At 39.6% G+C, this 18235-nt stretch overlaps 1 protein-coding gene across 1 annotated transcript in view; it reads left to right on the forward strand.

Annotated features, from left to right (window-relative positions):
* Positions 1-815: 815 nt before the first annotated feature.
* The window catches only part of unc5da (unc-5 netrin receptor Da), a 167231-nt gene continuing 149811 nt past the window's right edge, over positions 816-18235 (forward strand). Inside the window, exon 1 of the mRNA XM_057360337.1 lies at positions 816-1360. Within this exon, the coding sequence (XP_057216320.1) occupies positions 1270-1360 (91 nt within the window). The 5' untranslated portion in view covers positions 816-1269. The remainder of the gene's footprint in view (positions 1361-18235) is intronic.

Below are 18235 nucleotides of genomic sequence, written 5' to 3' on the forward strand. Positions count from 1 at the left end.
GTCTAGACGCATTTTGAAGGACGGACGATTTTTGAACACAGAAGGATATTCTCACTTTTGATATGGTGTTAATCGTGTTTATTTGCCAGTGAGCAAAATGACCCCATGAAGTATGTGGTCAGTGATGGTTGCCTTGCCAGGTGGAAGAAAGAACAGGCAATAATACTGCATGAGAGGCACTCGCTGTAACATCTTTGACAGTGTCTGAACCGTCACTGTGGTCTAATCTCTATAACTGAAAGCTCAGAATCCCATTGGGCAGCCAATTGAAAAGAGAGGATCAGATGCACTCATATAAATAAATGTCATCTTTAAATTTTGGGTCTGAATGCTTATGGTTAAAAGCGTGACCACAACAAAATCTAAGCACAATCTAGCAAGGACTACTTCTCAGAATTACTTGTGGGAGATGCTGATAAGATCTTTGTATGCTATATTTAAGTGACGTTGAGAGGCTATTCTTAATTTTTAGATTCATATTTTTTTAAATTAACATTCGGTCTCCTAATGTTGAATATTCGTTTGCATTCTAGGTGAAACTATTTGTGATTACTGTGCAAGTAATTGATACACTACAAAGAGAAAAATGAACGACTGTTTATTAAATACACAGTGCCCACACTAATGTAAATTGTTTTCCATAAATGTTAGAGTATATGAATAATTAACTTCCATATTACCGGGTATTTATTATTAATGTTAAAATAAATACATCCTTCTACACGATAATTACACGCAAGAGAATGAGCAAATAGCATCGCCTCTCCGGATGTACAGCGCAGCTCCCATGCAGTGGCCCCCGGAGCCCCACATGACCCGTGATGAACAAGTCTAACGCTACCAGATGTTCACATGTCATCTTGAATTTAGAAGACATCTGACATGTATGCTCATCCTTTTCTCTAGCACAGCTGGTCACTTCCCACCGCATCCGCGTACCGTTGGGCGGCAGCGGGGTGAAGGACAGCCGCCGCGCTCCCTCCGCCCTCCGCTATTGGCCAGCGCGCAGCCGGTTCATTATTTTAGTCTCACGGATGCGAGAGACGCACCCGCTCGGCGCTCACTACCACACGCACTCCGCCCGGATGAAAGAGATGCTGCTACTTTCTCCTGAGTGAGATCCACGTGAAGTCGCAGAAGATCGCAGAACTTCGGGTTTATCGCGACTGGAGAGACCTGTTACTAAAGCAGAGGGAAGCGATGGCACATGCATGAGAGCGTCCGAGCGGCTCCCCGGTTTAGTTGGGGACGCAGACGAGCAGCGCAACGATGATGGGACGCTTTGGAAAGAAGGGACGTTACACTTGCGTTGGCTTTCTCGCGGTCCTCGTTTTCCTGCTGCCCAATGCGATGGCTCGAGGTAAGAGAACTTAAGTCTTTCCTCAAATGACATTGATACGATGTACTTTTTTCCACGGTTATCATCTGTCCCAGAGTTCGTGGGCTTGTTAATGTGAATATTAGGTTTTATCAGTGCATGGGCAGCATGAGACTGAAATGCGCATTAAACTTAATACACCCATGTACAGGTAATACCCTCGGATAAGTTCATCTCATACCATATGTTCCTGTAGGCAGCACTAAACGTTTATTTCGCTTAATGCCACAGATAAGCTCAGTGCCAGTGCAGAGAGAGCAACACATTTGCGCTCATTATTCCGTAAACGCGCATAAAGCAATTGGCAGTCTTGAATTGGATTCTTGTCGGCAATTCTGTTCGCATGTGTCCGTATGTATTGGCCCTTGTGCGTGACTGCATGTGTGTGCCGCGAGATGCGCAGCGCAACAGGCGTGAAAACACATTCCCATCCCATTCTGCACGATTTGTCTTCACATGTTCTAAAGGGGAGAAGTGCCATTTTGTGGGCTATTAAAAGTGTCATTTTACCTAAGTACTTTTTAAAGCATATAATTAAAGTCAGCTTCATAATGCATTTGAGACTAATACTCTGCACGCAATTATAATTATTTATATGTACAATGTTACTTTTTAAAGAGCAATGCTGTGTTTCTTTCTGCATGTTTAACAAAAGTAGCTACTATGTACAGGAGTCACTGATGCGCACTAAATATATAGGTGGACAGTGCACTGTGTAGACAAGTACAATAACTATCATTAAGATGTTCAATTAAGATAGCTAAATTGGATGTTTATAAATAAGTGTCCAATTACATCAGGTTAATTGCCAATGCTGTTTTTGTCCTTGCATAAAACCTATAGTAAAGGTTTGTTCATTGATGTATTTGCTCGATTGCCGTTTCTGCAATTTGAGGCAAAGCACTTATAAAGAAACCTGATGCTATGAAGTGGGCAATTTGAGGTTGTTGGTCTTGTTACTGGCCAAGCACACTGTTATTACCCGAGGTACCCCTAAGGGCCACCGTTCATATTGGCAGATCAAGACATTGTTGTTAGCTGGTTGTGAGCATCATTCATGTTAAATTTTGGAATTTGTCTTATATTAACATGCTGATGTGGTTTCTTTGATATGCTGTCATATTAGTTGGATTAAATACTCGAGTTCAATAGTAAAGATTTGAGTCAGCATCTCACTGTATTTGTTGAGCCAGATCCAACCTCCTGATTCCAGCATCCTTTATAATAAACCATTTGCAAGTCTATTAGCAAATTAGCCCTCTGAATTTGATCCTCCTCCTTCCCTTAAACTATGGAAATCAGCTTGGCCTAACATTCATAATTAATAAGTTGTTCTCCCCAGCATTAAGAGCATATTACGTAAGGTATGTCTTTTTCTCAGCGAGAGACTGCTTTGTTGCCTCATTTAAGAGAATTCATTAATATGTAAATGAGACCGTGTCATTAAAATATCCAATCGTCCGTCACGTTCACTTACACCGCCTCGAGACATTATCTATTGTTTCAAATCCATGTTTGGAAACGTTCCACACCTGTCAGAGCGAACCTGTTATTGAAAACCATAAACAAACCCAAACTGTTACAGCGTTCGCCACATTGCCTGTGGTCAGAACGTTAATGTCGTTTTCCTTTAATGTATTGTTTGTTTTTTCATAAAGTTGATGTGAGACACAGAATGAAGCTGTAGCCCCGCGGCGGCAGTAGATGGAGATGTAACAGTCTCTGATTCAGTGATAGAGGCACATGGTAATAAGTTTGAGTAGCTTTTGACGTCTCCAGAGAGGCTCTCTCATTGCATGGGTTATGAATAAAGCCAGTGGGTTTCATCTGAACATAAGGAATGATTAATTTATAGTCCGGTATCGCTAGACCTCCGCTTACGCTATGCCTTTTGACATCATGCACGTTGTAGTTTATAGAAAAACATTTGAAATGTTGCACATTCTGTGTTGTTGAGTGTGTGTGTATGTGTGTGTGTGTGTGTGTGCGTGCGTCAGCAGCGACGTGATTTAATATGACTTGTGCAATGTTATATTAATGTGTCATAAATATGTGCAACGATATAACACTGAGCTCATTGGATATCCTCGAGATACATCTGTTAACGCTGATGCATCGCGCTGTCCGCGAGAATCTTGTAACGCCAAGACATACATTTCCCAGAATGCATCAGTGATATCCCCAGAGAAATGTCGAGCTTGTCGTGTTGTGAGAGGTTGTCACGGTGCTGGTTGGTGGAGAGTATTTATGAGAGGGCCAGGTCTACTTATCCTCAGGGACCATGGAGCATAGCTGGATCAGAAGATGCTTGTTAGGTTGATGGAATCCTCTCATCATTTGTCATAGCTCCAACGTGGAAAGCCAGCTTTATCCCTGTGGAAGATCTCAGGACATGCTGCTTGCTTTTCAAGAGTTGCACATGTGTTTTTTGCATTTGTGTGAACGGGTGTTTGTGTGTAATTTGTTGAGGTTTGTGATTTTATATGTGCGCTGTTTGCTGACGAAACCAACAAAGGTCACGTTTAATCTCTCGAAAACAACCTTGGCACTCATAAATTTGTCAGAGGGAGGGAGGGAGGATCTGAATAACTACATGAATTTTTCACCAGGAGGTCGGCAAGGTTGATCCTGGGTGAGGCTGCGGAATTCTTAGATTTTTTATGTGGTCAGATGCATTTCCTTATGAGTGCTTGGGGGTGGATAGATATGTTGTATTTTTGTAGATGTTCATCCTATACTGTAATAGGTGCTCATTGACAGCTCTCTTGATTGACTGACAATGCCTACATACCTAAATGTGGATTCTGAAGGCAGAAATTGTCAGCATAACTACCGATAACACCACCAGAATCGCCATGTTTTAGAGTTTGAGTATGTGAAAGAAGTGGAGTGATGGCAATTTGCCCTCAATGCGTTCTGTAATCACTCCTCTCCAACTCCACTCCAGGTTTTACATTTCCCACACCTTGTTTCCCACACTCTATAGCATAATTTACCTTTATTTTTATACATAGACTACCAAAAGTTTGGAAACACTTACCCTTCATTTATATTTTTTCCACCTTTTGGAATATACAGTATAGTCATCAAAACTATAGAGTAGCACAATTGTAACTGTATGAATTGTCTTGCAGAAGCAACTAAAAAACTGTTATATTTTAGCATCTTCAAATTTGCCACCATTTGACAAGAATTTGCTAAATCTGAACAGCGGTACCCATTCAGACAATTTTACAGGCGCAAAACCAATGCAAGTCAAAGGCTGCCATTGTTTGGTTACCAACTTCCTTTAAAATATCTTCTTTTGTGTTCTGCAGAAGAAAGAGAGTCATACAGTTTTGAAATGACAAGAGGATGAGTAAATGATGACAGAATTTTTGACTTTTTTAATCTTTACTAAGCGTTTTGTATTTTAGGTAATTGCTAATAAATGTACACATTTCTGACATTTAGGAATGAGGTTGTTAATGAATGACAAAGGTGACGTCATCGTAGTGCTGACTGTGTGAGCAACAACACCAACGCTTTCCAAAAAACAAACACTCTTCTCTCTAGGGAAAACCAAGCACTCCGCTACACACTCCTCACAGCTCCGCACACTCCGCCTGACAGGCCGATAGCAAATTCGCAGTGAAAGCTTAAAACGCAGCTGTCTCGAAAACATTTCTCTGCCTTGCTGTTTCATTTAGCTTTACGGATTTTCACAGAGCCCTGAAAGTATTGGCGCTCGCTTTCTCCCGGCACGTGCTCTCACCTCGCTTCTCTCCTCCTAAGTGGCCTTGTTTCCCGTTTCTCCATCTTCATTTGTATCTCCTCGGAGTGCTTTTGAGAGAGTGCTGAATGAAGAGCCTGGAAGATTGCTGTCCTTCCTCCACTGACCCTGGGTTTCACCACCCAGCCATAACTCGCACCATTAACCATGAACCCTTGAGAACAAGTGCTTCCCTTTCTCTTCTCCTGCCCTCCATCTATTTACCTTTTCAGCATGCACACAGACCACTCTAGGTTCTCTAGACGTCCTGAACTATCTTCTGTATCTTGAGTGCTCTATCGGTGTGAATATCTGTTCTATATTTCCTCTTCGGGTCGGAACCTTTTGCATTGTGCATGGTGGTGTTGTTTTTTTTAGATGGGAAGACAAAGAAAAGGACTGACTGGTAGGTGAAAGAAGAAATGTAAAAGAGGTTATTAATAAGTGTAGATACGCAGTGTGTGGGATAAGAGGTCAGCTTTAATGGACTTTGGCTATTCTAGAAAAAAAGCATTTGTCTGCTGGTCCAATAACAATTTCTCCCATTTTAGGATTGAAATGCAAAAATGATAAATTAACATCCATTCACACTCATATTGTAATTATTTTTTGATAGATAACATGCATCAAACCCTATGCAGTAGTCAAAGAAATGTAAACTAGTTTAATGCGTTCTCCCCTCATTACCTGTCTGTGACAGATTTTTGCTATTGGCCATTGTATTTGAAAAATTATCTGACATGTCTCTTTGGTGTAAATCAATACAGCTCCCAAATATGAATATTTAATGTATTAATAATCAATTGCAACATTGACAGAGATGTAAGAGGCTGTCGGTAATAAAATATAATGCAATTTTACCTCAGAGGTTGTGATGGCTGCGCTGTCGATGAGCAGAGATCTGATTGGGCTGTGGGTGATATCGATCGCAGCGAGACGGGTTACATGAGCGAGTGAAAACATGCGTGAGCTAGACTGTCGGAGAAGCACGATTTATTTTATCATGTGTTGCGTGAATGAAATCGTATGCGTGGTATTTCAAATGCAAAACATGGCTTTGACTTTGCTGGAAATGGATCAATGGCTTTGCACTGCAGTCGCTCACAACCGGTGAACATGCTGGTTTGGTGCTGGTCCACAAACTTTCCCGGTGAAGTGGTAACACTGAGGACACCAAAATGATAGTGACCGGGCTTGGAATTTAAATGCTGGCCCTCAGCATGTTGGTGTCTTCATAACAAGCGTGTACATTCACACGTTATGTGTTCTGACGGTGAACCGAAGAAGAACGGAGGTGATAAAGCTCAAAGCCTGTTATGTTGTAAACAGCAGATTCACTCTTTTCTTAGCATGTCTCTGACTTCGATGTCAGACTTCTAATAAGTTGATGTGTAAATTTAGTATTCGGAACACATCACTCATCATCCGTTCAGTTGATTAGTGCATAGCATCTGTCTAATGAAAGCCTTCATTCGCTAATGTGCCCATATACCAGCACGTTTTTCCACACAACTTGAATTTCATTAAACCTACAGCCTTGCTTTAAATAATGAGCGTGTCACTATAGGATACGCTTTTCTCTCCTCTCTTATTTCACAAACATGTTCATGAGGTCGCTCGTAGGATGTGCTCTATGTTCCGTGACTGAGGAGAGCATCGCGTTCGCGTGTGCATATATTTTTCATTTGCAACCCCACACACACATACAGGGGTCGTGTACAGTGTAGGGCCCACCGCACCCGTATGTTGATGTACGGTCAGCAGTGTCAGTATGAAAATCTGCCGGTTCTTCACGCTTCCGTGGCTTACTGCTTGTAAAAGAGCCGGAAATCTGCACATAGCAGGTGTTTTGCTGAAAACACATATATCTAGATGAAACGCACTCCTCTCTCTCTCTCTCTCTCTCTCTCTCTCTCTCTCACACACACACACACAGATTTTCCACTCAATGAACAATAGATAATTTTCTTTTTACAACCCTTAAACTCAGTGTGGGTTTAAAATATCGTCCGCATTAAGGTTTGGTTGCCTCCCTCTGTGTGACATTGAAAATGTTCATGGGAAGCAAATTGTCTTCAAAAACTCATTTATACAGGGCTGTACATATGCACCGGGCTGTACGTTAACCTTTATTGCACATCTTTAAAAAAAACACAAGGGCAGTTTATCACACGAATAGGCAGATAACTGACAAATGAAATTAATGTTAAATACAGATGGATAAATTAGGGCAATATCATTTTTAGTTTACCTAAATTAGTTTTTATTTTTTTAAGTTCTGTACTATACAAAATTAATATATTTGTCCACATACAAATGCAGTAGTATACAATACTATAGTATTTATTACAGTAAAAGTTCTAGATACTATAGTATTTTTGAATCTTACTATATACCTAGGGTTGCAAAGGGGCGGAAAATTCCCGGTAAATTTCCAGAAACTTTCCATGGGAACTTCATCTGGGGAATTTTGAAAATATTCCAAGTTTGAAATTTACCAGGAATTTATGGGAATTTTCGGGAATTTATGGGAATTATTTAGAATTATTTAGAATTATTTAAAAAATTTGTTTACATTATAATTTTAAGTGATCATCATTCAAGCCTGCATTTAATTGTTTAAAAATACAAATAGTAATAACAAATAATTTTAATTATTCTAAGAAAAAATGATCACACATTATAAAAAATATTAAGCAGCACAAAATTGATGAAATCAGCATCACGTGTCACTGAAGACTGGCGTAATGGGTATGGAACATTCACCTTTGCATCACAAAAATATATTAAATACTAAAACAGAAAACTATTATGTTTTACAATATTACTGTTTTATTCTGTATTCAGAACAGAATTCATTAAAATAATTCAGAAAATCATTTAGAACAGTAATGTGTCCAAAGCTCTGACCAGTAGCCTACTGTACTTCTGTATGATGACAGAAAACTGTCTAGAAAGTAGAAGAAAGAGCATCACAGCTTGTGTTAGCTAGCCTCATAAATTGTCAATGAAATAGTGCTGGCTTACATTCAACATATCTGATTTGCTGGCTAGCTACTGAATAAACACATTTTGGTATTTGCTAGTGTAACTTTAAAACCATAGTTAAATATATTTAACCAAGTAATATAAAAACTTACTTAACTTACGAAATCAAATGTAGAACTGTGGTTTAAATATTCCTGTGGTATAGTCAGAGTCTGGAAGATGGGGATTTCCCACCCAGGTGAGGGATTTTTTGTGGGGGGTGGTCTTTTTTGAGTATTTTAATATGGCTCAATATGGTTCAATTAAAACAAGAGTTGTTACTTTTACTTTTGCTACTGTTACTTTTGTCATGACAATCAACATGGCTATTGTTTTTTTTGTCAAACTTCTGTCATGACAATCAACATGAATTTTTTTGTTGACACAAAACAATAGCCTTCCTAAAAGGATAGTTCAACTAAAAATGAAAATGATTTTAATCAAACAATGGTGGTACCCATTGACTTGGCATTGGTTTTGTATCCGTACAGTAGATATAAATGGGTAACGCCATTGTTTGGTTACCAACATTCTTCAAAAAAATTAAATTGTGCTATGCGGAAAAAGAGTCAAGAGGGTGAGTAAATGACAGAATTTACATTTTTGGGTGAATTATCACTTTAAGAGAGTCCTGTGTATATGCATTTACCTTAAAGGGCCAGTGCACCCAAAATCCATTTACTAATAGAATTTACATGAAGATAATTTTGCACACCATTTTTAGGATCTCATCCGCTCAACACATGTATTTGTCACTATGAGTTTGAGACTTTTTGAACCCAACCCTCCAATAACTGTCTGCACGCAGAGCGCTCTCAATGATGTATATTTTTACACTGTGTTTTCATCCATCCTTCTGTCTGTGTCTCGCATTCTCACTTTCTTTCTATCTTTGTCTGTCTCCCCTCCACACACATTATTCTTTAATATTCCACTCTCTGTAACTTTCTGTTCTTTCTTCCAGTCCGGACCTTTTTTTTCACAGATTGCAGCTTTCTCCCAAACTTTTGACCCGTGAGAGCGAAAAGAAAGAAAGAGAAGCTCTTTTCGTGGTCTTACATTGAGGTAAGAAAAGGCCGCAGACAGCTGCAGTATAATAATCTGGCTTTAATAAATGAAAACGATGACCCCAAAATGGCCGGCTAACCGCGGCCGGTGCACCCGAGGTCAGCGCAGTCTTTTATTTCCAAATCAGGTGGGCGACTGTCTAACAGGTTCCCTCTCGTTGAGAAATCTCACCTGCTTTAAGCCGTTCCTTCCGCCCGCTCATGTAATTCCATTCCGTTCCGCGATTTACATGTAAATGAGAGAAAATGACTATTCATTCAGAAGTGAAATTGGGAACGTGCATGCTAATGCTAATAGACCGCCATCAGAATCTTTGTTCGCCGTGTCACCCAGCAGCGTACGAGCGAACCGCGTGTGAGTGTTCCGTCAATGCGGGGGCAGGGTCAAAGCGAGCAAATTGAAAACCATTAAAAGGTTGCTTTTTAACACACAAAAAAGCATGGCGACAAAAACGATATGGAAAATGACACTGGGGAAAACGGGATATCACTCGGCTAATCATTACCCACAATTTCCCACTCTCTGACTCTGCGGCACATCAGGTAACGCTTCTTGAGAATGACACAAGTGATTGCGGTCGCATCATCCCTAAAACATCAATGCTGTCTAATCATGCTGCGTGTATGCAATAAGCACGCTTAATGTGTGTTTCCGATTCAGCAAGGTGTTTGTGCGTCTATAGGGGTGTTTATCCATTCATACGAGTGCTCTGAGGAAAGCGGCGGTGATCATTGTGTTGAGTAGAGGCGTCGAGTGCATTTCTCAAAGATCATTTGAATAGCACGGGTCAAAGGTCTTGCTACACAAACCAATTAGCTTGGTGTGAGCTCTGCAGCCCACAGTGCAGGTCTTGACTTAAATGTATATCAAGACTGCATGGGAAGAAAGAGAATAAGTTTAACATTTACACAGTCTTGCCTTTCCACTTAGCCTTTCTCTTTCCCTCCTCTGGCTCTTTAAAAATACAGGCAGGGTTATACTAATACCACATTGGAAATCTGGTATTCAAAATCCAATTTGAAGCTGGGAACAAACAAGAACAAGAAATGTTTATGATTCTGCATGTTTTTTAGTGCATTGGCCCAGTTAACTCCTTTGCACAGCAGGCCAGAATTTATTTTGCTTCCAGTGAAGCAGATGAGATGCTCTGTGAAACAAGTTGCTCTTTATAATATGAAATGTATATAGAAATATATTATACTGCAGTTATGTAATACATAATGGTAACATATGGTATATGGTAATATGCATGGTTGTGTGTGTGTGTGTGTGTGTGTGTGTGTGTGTGTATACAGTATATATATAAGTATGCACAGTGTATATAATATTTGTACATGTAAATGTACAAATATATGTTTTGGTGTGCATGCGTGCGGACACCTATATATTTTAATAGGCCTTTAAGTGGCATGCCCTAGCTACCTGGCAGCATCACCAAAATAGTCAACATGCATATTTTATAAGCGCTTTACTACCGAGCGATGAGGTTCCCTTCCGTGTCAAATGGCCATCGGTAGCAGTTCTGCACAGCTGTCTGATTGGTAAGAGGTCTGAGGCATGCATGTGCAAGAGAGGGTTTCATCAAAGGCATCCGAAAACAGGAAGTGTTCGTGTTTAGATTACTCTTTAAATTTCTGAACAGCACATCTGCATCACCCGAGGCCACTGTGACCTTGGCTAGACTGTTGAGGTTTGATGTCTTTGAAATGTTGTCGTGCTCACAATCCGCCTTGTTTTGGACGGAAAATGCAGTTGTTTTTTGTTTTGACCATCACAGTCTTTTCGGTGGACTTGATCAGCATGTGGATGCAAAATAACAGTTTGGAAGCTCATCATTTTAGTTTATTTAAAGATTACTTAAAGGTCCAATCTATGAAATTTAGCGCCATCTAGCAGTGAGGTTGCAAATTGCAACCAACAGCTCACTCCACCCCTCCCCCCTTCAATATGTAAGGTCTTTATACACATCTGAAGACATAGTAAAGTGTATTATATTGCATTTCTGTCAATAGATCCTCCAAAAAATTACACATTGGACCTCAGTGACCACATACATATAATTCAAAATTTCTCTGACCACTTAAGATGCGTATTAATTTTGCTTATTAATATTTGTCCTATTTTCCCTAATAGAGTAGGGAACACTCATATTGATAAAATGTATACCCTGAATGCACTATAAGCGTTTGCTAAAATAACAAATGGAAATGATTTGAGAAGGTTTCACAGAGCATCTTTTGTGCTTCAGGAAATGTTTTCATTACATTTTTTATGACAGACCTATTCTACAATAAAAACCTAGAAATAAACATTTCTTAAAACATTCCTAATAATTTTACATAATTATGTCTTTGTTTAATGTTCTTGGTTTATTCCAGATTTCAGATATTCTGCCTAATCTCCCTCTTCTGTATATTCCTGATCATGATACACATTTGAGGAAGTGTTCAGAACTTTCAAGCAGTTGTGTGCTTCTTCTACAGTCGAGATGACCTCGTGCACGTTGCTAGAACATCCACAAAACATTGTAATTGAACTTGAAAGGTCCTGCACTGCATTTGCCCCGTTCTGTGTCGTCCCAATTCCCCTTTCTCTCTCTTATTTCTCCCAGACACTTCACCCACATCAACCGCTCCAATTGTGATCTTTATAAAAGAAAAAGCAAGAGACCCAAAAATAAAGAGAAAGAGAAAAAGGGATGGAGTGAGTGAGAGTGAGTTGAAAGTAATAGACTGGAAGAATCGATTGCAGAGAGCTACAGCAAAAGGCATTAGAGAGGAATCATGGCCCACATTGAGTCTTCCCCTCAGCTTCTTTCTGTTGTTTTTTAGACCTCTCTCCATTCTCTCTTCCTCTATATCCTCTCATCCCTCTCCCGTCTCCCAAGTTTGTTTCCTTCAGGGACCAATTAAACGCATAGCCGTACGTCTTTCTGCTCTGAGCCCGAACTGCAAATCTCCAGTCCAAACTGAATCTATAATCGGGCTATAATTTGACTGTTTCGACTCCAACTAATCTAGTCCTCAGATAAGTATCTTCACCAGTGCCCATTATTTCAGCACAACCTAATGATGCTTCTCGCAGGCGTGCCTTTTCATAAAGGCAGTGAGCGGTGCGGTTTGTTTATTCCACATGCAGACCATATCATGTGTCTTTTGACATGACAAAAACAATGAATTGGCTTTTTTAAAGGTATTTATAGAGATTGTTAGAAAACATGTTTCCTCAGATGTCTCTTTATTATGAACAGGATGTATGTGTATATATAATATAAACCACTAACGCACAAAATATTTAGTAATTTTATTATGGCTAATTTTAGTCTGTTTCAAAGCAACACTATAAACAAACGTTACTGCCCATGCACACTTTTGTGGCCCAAACTTAACTTCCGGTACACATAGCCAAAGAATAGCAGATTATTTCTGATTACAAGCAAAATACTATCAAGTAAATTACTTTAGCTAGTTAAAAGTATGTCTAGCCAGTATTATTTTGGGTTACCATGAAGAACTGTTACTTGGCTAAACTTAAATGCGACAAGGTTACAAGACACATTCAACAAATGGTTTATACAATAAAACTAATATACAATAAAATTCAATAAATTGTTAATTAAATAGAATTTCCTAAAACGACAGTGCTCCTAATGTTTCTGGATCATCCGAATAGGTCTTGTTTCATGAATTGAGCTGATGAGATTTCCCATCACTTTTCTTCAACCCCAAATCTCTCTAGCGGGATGTTCTTTGCAGTTACTTTACTTTAAGTCAGTTTAGATTCAGCATTTGTGCTAAATGAGTGTTTTCTGAGTAACATAGCCACATGTTTTTGCTGCATGTGCTGAAATGTCTTACGCAGGAGCTGCAGACGTGTTTATGTACTCGGCGTGTTCAGACGTGGTGAGTAATGTTTTTGAAATTGACTTGACACGTATGATCAAATTATGCGCAGAGGAGTTTCGACAATACCGTAGCAGCCATCTTTAAACCTACCCATGGAACTCATAACTTTCACTGTTTGTGCACATCTTCATCCAGAACCCTATGGGTTCAGGTACATTTCACTGTATCATATTAATATTTCAGAGAGAGTCTCCTTTGTTAGACTTGAGTATTTGTGTGAAACGGGCACACAAGCACACACGCATGCACACAAACCCATGCGCGCACACACACACACACACGCACATATACACACACACACACACACACACACAGAGTGTGCCTTCTCATTCCCTTACCTCATTTGATCGCTGAAGATTTTAAATTGGTGTCGCTCTCTGAGCTCCATTTAAAGAGAGAGTGATGGGTGTGTGCGTGCCCTATTCGTTCCGCTTTTCCTCGCCTCTCTTAATTCTACATTACGTTAATGGTGTCTTTTTCTTGAGCGCTAGCGCAGGGCGATCCCGGGAAGAGAAGAGGCCAGCTTAATGAAAAGGTAATGACATGCCGTCCACTGTCATAATGGCCAATTATCTCCCTCTTAGATTCCGGCACATAGAAGTGTTGAGTTCCCACTGTCTGTCTCACCCTGTAGATACTTTAATGAGCACTTAACGTCCCTCTTTTTGTCATTTTTCTCATCATTCTCATTTTCTCATCAAAAGTGTTTTTGTCACGGGTAGAACTGTTTGTACGAGCCTGTGTGCTTGTGTGTCACTTAACACTGGTGGATGATCTACATAAGGTCTGTTCAAGTATTTCTTGTTGAAACGGATCATTGTGGCTGGGCATATCAAAGGAGTCATTTGTTTTTCAAATAGCCAATAAGATTTAGTTACATCACAGCTGTGAACCATGATTTGCTACTTGGTATTCGGTGGCGGGTGGTATAAGGAGGAGATCAGCATTCGCAGTTTGGAGACGTTTGATTCATGTTTTCATTAGTATTTTTGGTCCGTAGGGTATTTATGTGTAATGTTAATTAAATGTGTATATCTGCTAGATTTAATTTGTCAGTGTGGAAGTAAACTACAAAGAAACTCACGGGTTTGGATCTCATATATAGTTGTATGTAGTTTATTATATTTGCACTGTGGATATTATGCTTTCCAAAATGAAAAAATATGCAAAAAATATATACTTAAAGGATAGTTCACCTTAAAATTGATTATTATTTTATCATTTATTCACCCTCCTGTCATTCCAAATCTATATGACTTTGTTTCGTTGGTGACCAAACAACATTGGTAACATTGACTTCCATTGTATGAACACAAAACCAGTGAAACATTTCTAAAAATACTGTATCTTTTGTGTGTTCACAGATTCTGTCGACAGATGATGACAGAATTTTCATGTTTGGTTGAACTATCCCTTTAACCATATTAGGTAATATAAAGAGTATTAGACAAAACTTATTCAGCATATAAACACCAAAGTAAATATTAACGCTGTTCCCAAAAACACCACACCTACAACGCCTCTAGGTGTTTGTGCACAGCGTCTTATAAATTCTGTTTCCAAGCGGTGAAAGCGAAAGACAGGGTGGCTCTCAATCACGTTGTTTTCGTGCGTGTCTCCTTGAATGCATATGAATGCGTGTTTGTCTTCGAAAGTGAATGAATGTTTACACATGGAGCTGCTGGTAAACTGTTGTTTTTATGGCTCTCCACTCTCAGTGCAGTCGCAGTCAAACCTTCCCCTCCGGCTGCTGTGTTATTACACTGCGGCGACTGCCAGCGCATCCTCATACATCCCAGCACACGGCCGAGAATTGAGCTTAACCACATCAGGCCATTAAAACACACCTTTAACTGACTAATAGTGGCCATTACAAGTATCCTTTGGACGAGTAAAATAATAGCATCTATAAATCAGGGGTTACAGTGACATTCTGTGCCCATGGCGGGCAAAAAAGCAGCAAGAAATAGAGGGGAATAATAATCATTGGTCTTTGTAAATACAAGGCAGTCCCAATTTCTCCCACGTTTGATTACTTTACAAGTCGTAATGCCTCCAGGCCTAATAATAATTAATCAGGCTGGTTACAGACTGGCAAACATAGTGTCTGTGATCCCCTTGTGTGGCGGGAACGGAGCGTATAAAGCTCTCCGTCGGCTTGCACCATATGCGATGGAAAGAGGCAACGAGATCTCTGAGATTTTAAATGAAACTTCCTCAGCCGCAGAGAAGTCAATACTGCCCGTAGCTCGTCTCATTCCGCGTCACGCCGATGCAATTTACAGAGTCAATTTAAATGTCAGAGGCACACAGCTTGGCCAAAACCACTCCGGTAATGTCATTAGCATCGAGTGAGCAACCGCAGTGCATCTCCACGGTACGGAGAAGGTGAGGGACGTGACCCAGCTCCAGGTGTCGTCCGGGCCTGTCGTTCTTTCGGCTGGCTGTTTTTTTGCCTTGGAGGGAAGGACGAGAGGTCAGGATTCGGGAAGTTGTCTGAGGGCAGTTAGATTTGGTTGGATGGCCTCTGGCATAATGGGGGAAATAGTGAACATGTGAACATCGTGCATGTAATTGCTTGTTATGAAACACCAGGAACTTGGGACTGACAGCAAAAGTGCCAAACTGGGATAGTTTGCCACCAAGATTACTATAACATGTGTGCATATAAACAAATAAATGTGAAATGTGTAAGCGCACTTGAATGAATATATTACCTCAAGACTTTATTTACAAAACTTAATTGTATGAAAGAATAGCTGCCAAAAAATGTCCAGCATTCAGTAGAACCTCAGGTATAGTTTTATTTAAAAAATGTATATTTATACTGTGCTATATTCTATATTATTTTATATTATGTTTTAAAAATGTATTCAACACATATTTATTAATGACACTTAAGTTTGTCATTGTCATGCAACTTTTTAAAAATTGTTTGGCAACTTTCTTTTAATTTTAAATTAATTTTAAAATGGCTTTTATTTTTAGATTTGTAGTTTTTATGTTTTGATTGTAGTAAACTAAAATAACCTTGATACTGACAATATTATACCGATGTTATCACAATATTATCATGATATCTATTTACTTTTTACTAAACAAATAATGCTATTAGTCAAATTCATCTTTAATTTAGTTTATTTTGTGTTCACACAAAATCAACATGTCACACTTAAAATTCGAGTGTAGGGATTAGAAATCGAGTTTGTAACCATTGTGGCCCTTAAGGCAAAACTTTAAACGGGTGCTGAAATATTTACGATATTATCATATTTTGTATAGAATTACCATGGGTTTTTTTATATATATACACCACGGTTATTGGATATCGCAGTATATTGCCACACCCCTAGTTTAAACTATTATTTAGTAATATGTAACTGTAATAATTATGCTGTTGTGACTGGGTGTTTAAAACTTTTTACTTGGAGTATACATGCACAAACATTCTGGGATTTTCTTTTAGAAGCATTGCTTTGATGCCTCTCGCCATACCTTGATTTTTTCCACCACTCCTCACAGTCTTTTTATCTCTTTCCTCAGACAATGTCTCTCTCTCTCTCTGTGGTTTCTCCTTTCTCATCTTCTTCAGCTAGTTCTACATTAACCTCTCTATAGTGTTTCTGGAATGAGGGCTGGGACTGGGGAAGTGCCATATCTCCCCAAGCTTCTCTGGTATTCTGCCTTGAGTACTCGGCTACTATACCCAGAGACGCAGCCCTCGTGTGGGGAAAAGACCTTTGATCTTCGGAGCTCTCTCCCTGGATAGACTGCTTACCATGTCAGACCCCTTGAAGTTTTGGAGGGCTGGTATTACGAGAAGCAAGGCAAATATGGGTCGGGTTAAAAAGCTCCAGAGTTTCCAGTTTAACTTGTTAAATCTTGTTCTGTCTGTGTTTCCTCACATTTCATCTTTAAATACCGTGCAAAGGACATAGTGACCAAGTACAGTGCTGTAGCTTAGTGGTTAAAGATCTGAGGAACTAACTAGAAGGTTTGAACTGTGAAAAAATAATGAATTTGTCACCACTATGTTCCTTAATCACCCTGTTGCCTTTCAAATACAATTCAATGGAGCAAGAACACACTTTAGTCTCCAGCACACTGGTAGATCATCCATCACCTAGTATTCGCCATCTACTTCCCTTCAACCTTAATGAACCTCTTCTCAGCCCTTAAATTGTTTGCGGCTTTAGTATCCAAAACAGACTAATTTGAATGTAGTGGTGAAAGAGGGTATTTGCCGCTTCTCACATGATCCGCTGATGAAACGATCATTTGTTAGGGTCTGATTAAAGCCAGTTTACAGCCAGAGGGTGGTGGGTGGCTCTTGTGATGAGGGCTTTAAGGTCTTTGGGTGAGGCCTTTAGTAATTGATGTTGTCTTTGTAGTGTAATACTTTAATCTGTGTCGGCTTGTGTCTAGGCTGTTATAGCTCGCTAGCGCTCACGGATCTTGCACACCGCTTCCGAAATGGATCTCACAAGCTGTGCATGCATCATTCATATTTTTACATGTCACTGTGGTTATATCCACAGCCCCGGGGTCAGAAACATTTCACAGCAAGGGATCCATTAGGTTATTGGTTTGTAGCCTTAGTCGGCTATATGGTATAAATATTTAAAAAGCAAAAACAGTAGGGAATGATATTAATGCATTGTCAAAAAGCAGATACAGGTATACGTTTCATATCCCATTTCGCTTTTTGCTCCGTAGGCTATCCTTAACAGAGCCAACAAGGTACAGGGCACTGACCCAGCCATGAAGTTGAATATGTTGACTTTAACTTTGATAAATCTCGGCAAGCCGAGTGAGGTTTGTTTCTACATTATGTTTTCAAAGACTTTTATCCAAAGGTTAGTTTAACACTGTATTGTACCTCAGGCAGTAGTTCCCAAAAGCTTGCCTCAAGCATCTTGGGGAGAACTTGAAGTTCTCGGGAGGTTTTTACCTCACATTTGGCCGTGGTCTATTTAGTCCCTTTTCCATCTCGGAACGCACCTTTCTGTACTCTCGTTTATTATTTATTACGTGAATACATGACATCACACCTCGTGAGAACCGCTCTGAGGTGAAATTCGTTGTCTTTTTGTGGGGATTACTGTA

This window comes from Triplophysa rosa, linkage group LG19 (genome assembly GCF_024868665.1).
Source record: "Triplophysa rosa linkage group LG19, Trosa_1v2, whole genome shotgun sequence".
NCBI lineage: Eukaryota > Metazoa > Chordata > Actinopteri > Cypriniformes > Nemacheilidae > Triplophysa > Triplophysa rosa.